This window comes from Limulus polyphemus, unplaced genomic scaffold (assembly GCF_000517525.1).
Source record: "Limulus polyphemus unplaced genomic scaffold, Limulus_polyphemus-2.1.2 Scaffold26, whole genome shotgun sequence".
NCBI classification, from domain to species: Eukaryota; Metazoa; Arthropoda; class Merostomata; order Xiphosura; family Limulidae; genus Limulus; species Limulus polyphemus.
In genome coordinates, this window is record NW_013665636.1 from 367,515 (window position 1) to 373,911 (window position 6,397).

Below are 6,397 nucleotides of genomic sequence, written 5' to 3' on the forward strand. Positions count from 1 at the left end.
GTGTAGCTTTGCGCGAAATTCAAAAACAAAAACAAAAAACAAGCATGAGAACACGCTGTAACACTCAAGTTAAGCCTTACACTTACCAGAGTATCATATAATAAACTCAAAAACGTGAGAGCAATTCTCTTTTAGAGGTGCTCGAGCTTTCGGGTCTCTTTAAATATATTTGAATTACTTTAGTTCTATTGGTATCAATAGTATCTAGAATATCATGACGGTCAGCAAACAGTATAGCTCGTCTGATCCAAAATGCCCCCCCCCCCTCAGTAGAAAGTCTGCGGGATCAAATGATGCAAATCGAGTTTTGATACCTGCGGATGGCAGAGTACAGATAGTCCATTGTGTGGCTTTGTGCTTGACAACAAAGAAACATATTCTAATGCTTTTTAACCATGAAAATATTAAGTATTTATTTAGAATGCCACCAGACTTGTATTAATAAGCAGCATCACTTGAAACCTCCTATTCACAGAGAGTAATATAAATTTACATAAAATAACACAAATACCAACATAGGAACTGTGTAAAGGACAACTGTTTCATTTGAAATTGAGCTGCAGATTTGAAGTTTCAGATCAAGTCATGACATGCTATTCGATTAGGATTAACTGTGTTGCTTCAGGTGCTGTTGATGATTGACCTGCATCTGGTATAAAGCTCTTAAGGAACCTCAGGAATCTTGGCATAACCGACCCATAAGATGACATTCAATTTAAAAATATCAAATATCAACGCGTTTGTTTATCCTTTCAGCAATATATAATATGAAAATTGTGTTGCGTTTTTGGCCCTTTTTGTAGCGGCACATTTCATACATACTGTATAATAGACAATTTTATTACGTTTATATGTTATGTATAGGATATGAAGAATGTTAATTGCCATGCCATTGGGTTTGTGTGTTCTGTTTATAGTGGCATAGAGTATGAAAACTGTATAATGGACTGTAGTCAGCTGACTCACACAACTGACCTCCAACCTGATGACTCCAACCATTCTGAAAGAGACTCACCTGATAAAGATCATCCAGGTAAATCCTTATAAGTTTATCTTAGTTCTGAATTATTTTTTTTTTCGAAATAAAACTGAACTAGTTCCTTAAAAAAGAAAATATGAATAATAGATATCTGATTTCTTGTACCTTGTGAATTTTGATACAAGAAAATAACATCCATTTAATTAACTTACTTAGTATTTTGAATCGGATAGCCGTTTTTAAAGTAAAATGTTTTTGAAATGGTTAGCTAGATTTGTACAATAAAAGAAATAACACCTATATAATCCTCTGTGATATTTAAATGGTCAATTGTAAAAAAAGCAACAAAACCATTCATCTAACCTCCTGAAGCTTTTAAATTAGTTGTCTTTGTACAAGAAAATATCATATAATTAACCCCCTGTGTTTTTCTTATTGGTTGTTTTTTTGTACAAGAAAAATGATATAATTTACCTCCTGCGCCCCTTTAATTGGTCAGAAGTTTTTAAAGTGTGAAAACGTGAGGTACTCAATAGAAGTTTTATTTATTTTGATGTATCACCTGACCTTCAGCTATTTACATACTGTACATATTTAACGTATGTGACCTTTTCTCATAGGGAGAGAGCATTGGTGCATTTAGAACCCGCTGATGCAATTTGAATTAATGTATATTCTCACTCGCAATGTATCTTTTTCATGAATAAACTTTACTGCTTTAGACTATTCAGATACGCAACAGAGTTCGTGTAGAGAGCCTTGTATTAGTGCGACATTTTAGCTTCTATATTGAGTTCACATTTGAACTGACTGCGTGAAATCATAAAAATTCGTGCAATGAGCTAACTTTTGGGTTACTTCACTGAAGCCCCCCATTGGCACAGCAGAATGTCTGCGGACTTACAATGCTAGAAACCGGGTTTCGATACCCGTGGTGGGCAGAGCACAGATAGCCCATTGTGTAGCTTTGTGCATAACTTCAAACAAACAAACAATACTTCACTGAAACTACCCAAGGATATCTGTGTTAATATAAGGATTACGACTAGATTTTTTTTGCTCTGAAATAACTTGAAGTTTATAATTACAGTTTTATAAACGTAAAAAGTAATAAGTTCAGGATTAAAAGCTTGCTTACCTGTTCACGTTACCTAAATTCTATACATAAGGACTCTATTGTGATTTGTATATTAATATTTTAAATTACTTACTACAGACGATATGTCACCGAAGGACAGTGATCCCCGCCTTTCACCTAAGCCTAGAGACGGGCGTTCGTCAACAGGTGGCGATAATAGTAACCAAGATCAGCTGACTCAGTTGAGTGCTGGTAACAAACATCCTGACAATCTTCGTCCTGTTGGGGTAAGGGTTAGGTAACTAGTAAAGCATGCTTTTCTTTCGTTAGTCGTGAAAATTTAAGTAATCGTAAGGATTAACAGTTTCTAAAAATTAATATTATGCAGGAAAGGTATAATACTGACATATTAATTTGTATAATGTAGCATAATGTTGAGAAAATATTATTTTAATAGCCATATCAGCTCCTATAAAGGCTTAACGATACAAGAGCAGAATCATTCTTGTGGGGGACGTATCAACATTTTAAAATTAACCATGAATGCTCTAGCAGAAGGAGTACCAACTTCTTCATCTTTTTAATAATGGCAAAACATTATAGTAAAAGACATAAGAATTTCATTAATCTATAAAACAATTTAATGACAGAATACTTTACTAGAAGGATTCTGTTTAGTCATATTTTTTGACCCAAAGGTTTTATTCCAGTAGATGTCGTAACATCAACTGTAGGAAGCTTCATAAAGTCGTCATAAGTTAATTATAACGAAGGGATCCTATAGTTTGTATGAAAGATACTTAAAATAGGATGAAAACATCACTGTGCTTTAATGTAGCCTAATAACATAAGTAGTTTGCGCAGTGGGAATTAAGATTTATTACAAATTTTAAAAAATGTATAATGATTTTTAATCGTTTTAATTTTGTCACTTAACCGGAAGTTGTGAAAAATTAGCAAACGATTTTCCACTAGAAACAGCAAAATAAAACACAGTAACTTCAGATTACATGTAGTTGAATGATATAACTTAAAAATTCGTTAAATAGGTTTGTAATTAATACGTTGGACATCCTGCTGAATGTGGAAATAACCCTAACCAAAGGGTGATTTTATTGACAGGAAAGTTTTTTACTGAGAAATCAACAACCATCCGAACTCCAAATAGAAGAAGAACAGTTAGATTTGACAATAGAACCTTCAAGTTTCCCGGAGGATCACCAAGTGGCATCTATAGGCTCTCCTACGGAACGGTCAAGTACATCTCGGAAAAGAAAGTTTTCTGGGGGATCAACTTCCCATTCTGCTCAAAGCGAGCTCTCCAGGTCCCGTCCTGGAAGTACATCTAGTCTGCGTAGCTCAAGTCCGCTCGCGAACGGAAGTTTCCTACATAATGGTGCTACAAACAAAAGCTTCAGCCCAGATAGACAGGTGCCGCCAGCTAGTGTCGAAGAAAGAATAAGTCCAAGAACTAGTAAAAAAGGTAGGGAATCAGTTGAAACTGTTGAAGAAGTTCAGCGACCCTGGAAACGATCTCCAGTTCCCCCGTTTGGTGCTTATCCTGCAACAAATGGATCTTCTGCTATGACAGTAAAAGAACTGGAAGATGTTATGAACAAGCATTTACCTAATTCACAGATTCCTGGAATAGTAGGAACTGTGGCGCCCCCTCATGGCAGCCCGACCCAGGAGATGATGGCATCACGCATGGCTCACTCTCCACAGTCGCATCAACAGTACAGGTCGACAATCCAGTGGATCGGTGGATCTCAGACAACGCTCCCTGCCACGACATTGCTCAGACAACTCTATGTAAATCGAGAATCGGTAATTCGTTCGGGGGCCCACGCGAGCAGACCTTCCTATTATGGTGAAGTTCAGGGGGCTCTACCCACGCCGCCAGGGAGCAGCACTGATGGTAGCTACAGTGACCAAACTCAGTTTATGTTGCCTGCTAAGATGGCTGCAGAATCTTACGGCGTCCTCTCCGGCTATTCGACCGCACCTGTCAATGTCAGTAATTACATGGATACATACAGTGCCATGACTCCACCGGCCTCTGTGTCCCCCCGAGAAAAGTTCCCTGGGATTGTAGAGAGCCAGACATTTAGCGATACGGCTGCTCTTCCTCACATGAGACACTACGTCTCCGAGAGTCCACTTCAGCACCTTCCGTTGAAACCTCAGGTGTTTGTCCACCCTGGGAGCATCGATCCCTCGGCATACAGCCACCCTCATGCTCAACAATCCATGTCTCACGAGCAGCGACAGCTCTACGCTCATCATTCTAGAAGCTTTCATCTCTACCACCCTCCGGGTGGAGGAAAGCCTACACACTCAAATACCACCGCCTGGTATCCTCAACCTAGCTCATAGTCAGATCCAGAACCTAATCAGAACCTAATGTCAGATCCACATATCTTAATATAATGGGAAACAGACTTCTTAAGTTAGCCAAAATATGATCCAGTTTGATGTTCCGAACATAATGGCTAGCGGAATTTTTTTGTTTTTGTTTTTAGCTGCCCTTGTGTCCAGAAAACACGCGAACCTTATTAAAACAACATAAAATAAAGTGCGAAAAAGTATTTGAAGAAATTTCCAGTCACCTTAAAAAAAAACTGTAATACGATCAGCATGTCACTTTGAGAAAACAGATATGTGAAGTGTTCTTGCAACAGAGCCCTCTATAGTGATATTCCTCTGTAGACATAGTTGTGCAGAGTTAACGTTCTACGCTTTGTTTCGCCTGTGATGGCAGGCACGTTTAAGGTAAGTGAAAGTGACACACAAGGTCGCGATCTGGGTTTATATAGTGCGTGATAGTAAAAAAAAAAAAAACGAGACTCGTGTTAGGTAGTGTGGCATATTGAATACCGTACCAGGTAAAGGTTATAGGTGCATGAATGTGACACTCGGATTCTTGTACAAGAAAGAACTATAGGACCAGTTTGTGCGTGAGTGTGACATTACAACTAGTACCAAGTACCACTGGTAACGGTTACTATCTGGACATTTATACACTTTCAATCTTTTTGCTGAAGTGATTTTTTTTTCCTGAATTTTCAAACTCTTTATCTCGTTTTCTTCATGTAACGTAAATGTTGTGGGGTTCGTAGACAAGAGTTTACAGCCTGGTTGATTTTACTTACGCAACTAGCTTATTGTTTCTTTTACAACCGAACAGAATATGCATCGTGCTGGATTAATCTGGTATTATATGTGTATATAATTAGGCCTACTGGTGTGCAAAATGCTATTGTTAGGTAACTTGACTTAAAATATACACTGAAAATTCTTTATTAAAATTCTTTATAAATTCTTTAAATCGTATAAAACTTTTAGAGTTTTCAATATTTCTTATAGATTTCTTTTTTGTTCGGCTCATTTTAGTGTTGGCATTCTTCTGCTGGTTTTAGTATTGTCACATGATCCTACTAGTGGATGATGCTTCGTCATGTGATCATACGGTTTCCTCACGTGTTTATCACGTGATCATAACACTAAGATCAATTTCGTCAAGTAATTGTTAGTTTTGTCACGTGGTTTTCATATCAGGTTATGTTTCCTTCGTTTGTGTTTACTTCTACCACACGATCCTAATTTTAGATCCAGTTGTCTCAAGAAATACCTACTCTCTCTCTTTAATGTTGTTACCTGATCCAAATGTTGGTTTTAGTTTTGTTATATAGCCTTTCTGTGCGATTTTTTGTAATACGTTTTTCAAATCCCAGAGACTTAAAGCGACTTTTGCACCACCACATGTGTCACACCATATGTGTCATTACTAACAGCTTCTACCTCACTTGCCCAAAAAGTGCTCCTTATTTGACAAATTTTATATTTGGCTATACCTTAGTATGCATATAGCATTCTCAGTTTACGTTTTATTTTGTAGTGATATTACAGTCCTGTACTTTAAAATTTCCTTAAAAGCAAGATGTTACTTGTGTCATATTTTACTTTGAACTTAGTGAGTGTTGTGCATAAAATTGAAAGACTTCTGCAAGTGCATATTCTAAAGGAGCCATTTCGGTTAGTTTGTATAGGTTATTATAACTGGGTTAATATTTCAACCGTATTTATTGTTAGTTTCATGATTTTTTTTTCAGGACACTCAATTCCATAATATGTTATGTTTGAGACAGCTAAATACACAAGCGTCTGAATTAGTCACGTGATTACTGTAATAATAAACTATAAGTTGGCACTACTGAAAAAAGTGTGGCACCGGTGATTGTATTGAATTGAATCAACTCATCTCGCAGGGAGGGAAGGGACGTAGTGCGTTCTTTATACTTGATTTATTAATAATATATATATATATATATATATTGGAG

The 6,397-nt window shown here is 36.9% G+C and overlaps 1 protein-coding gene across 1 annotated transcript in view; it reads left to right on the forward strand.

Moving 5' to 3' along the window:
• LOC106459141 (protein trachealess-like) overlaps nucleotides 1-6,397 on the forward strand; it is a 168,121-nt gene that overhangs the window by 103,727 nt on the left and 57,997 nt on the right. The window contains exons 11-13 of the mRNA XM_022385736.1: nucleotides 918-1,033; nucleotides 2,196-2,344; nucleotides 3,180-4,829. Coding sequence (XP_022241444.1) covers nucleotides 918-1,033; nucleotides 2,196-2,344; nucleotides 3,180-4,433 — 1,519 coding nt within the window. The 3' untranslated portion in view covers nucleotides 4,434-4,829. The remainder of the gene's footprint in view (nucleotides 1-917; nucleotides 1,034-2,195; nucleotides 2,345-3,179; nucleotides 4,830-6,397) is intronic.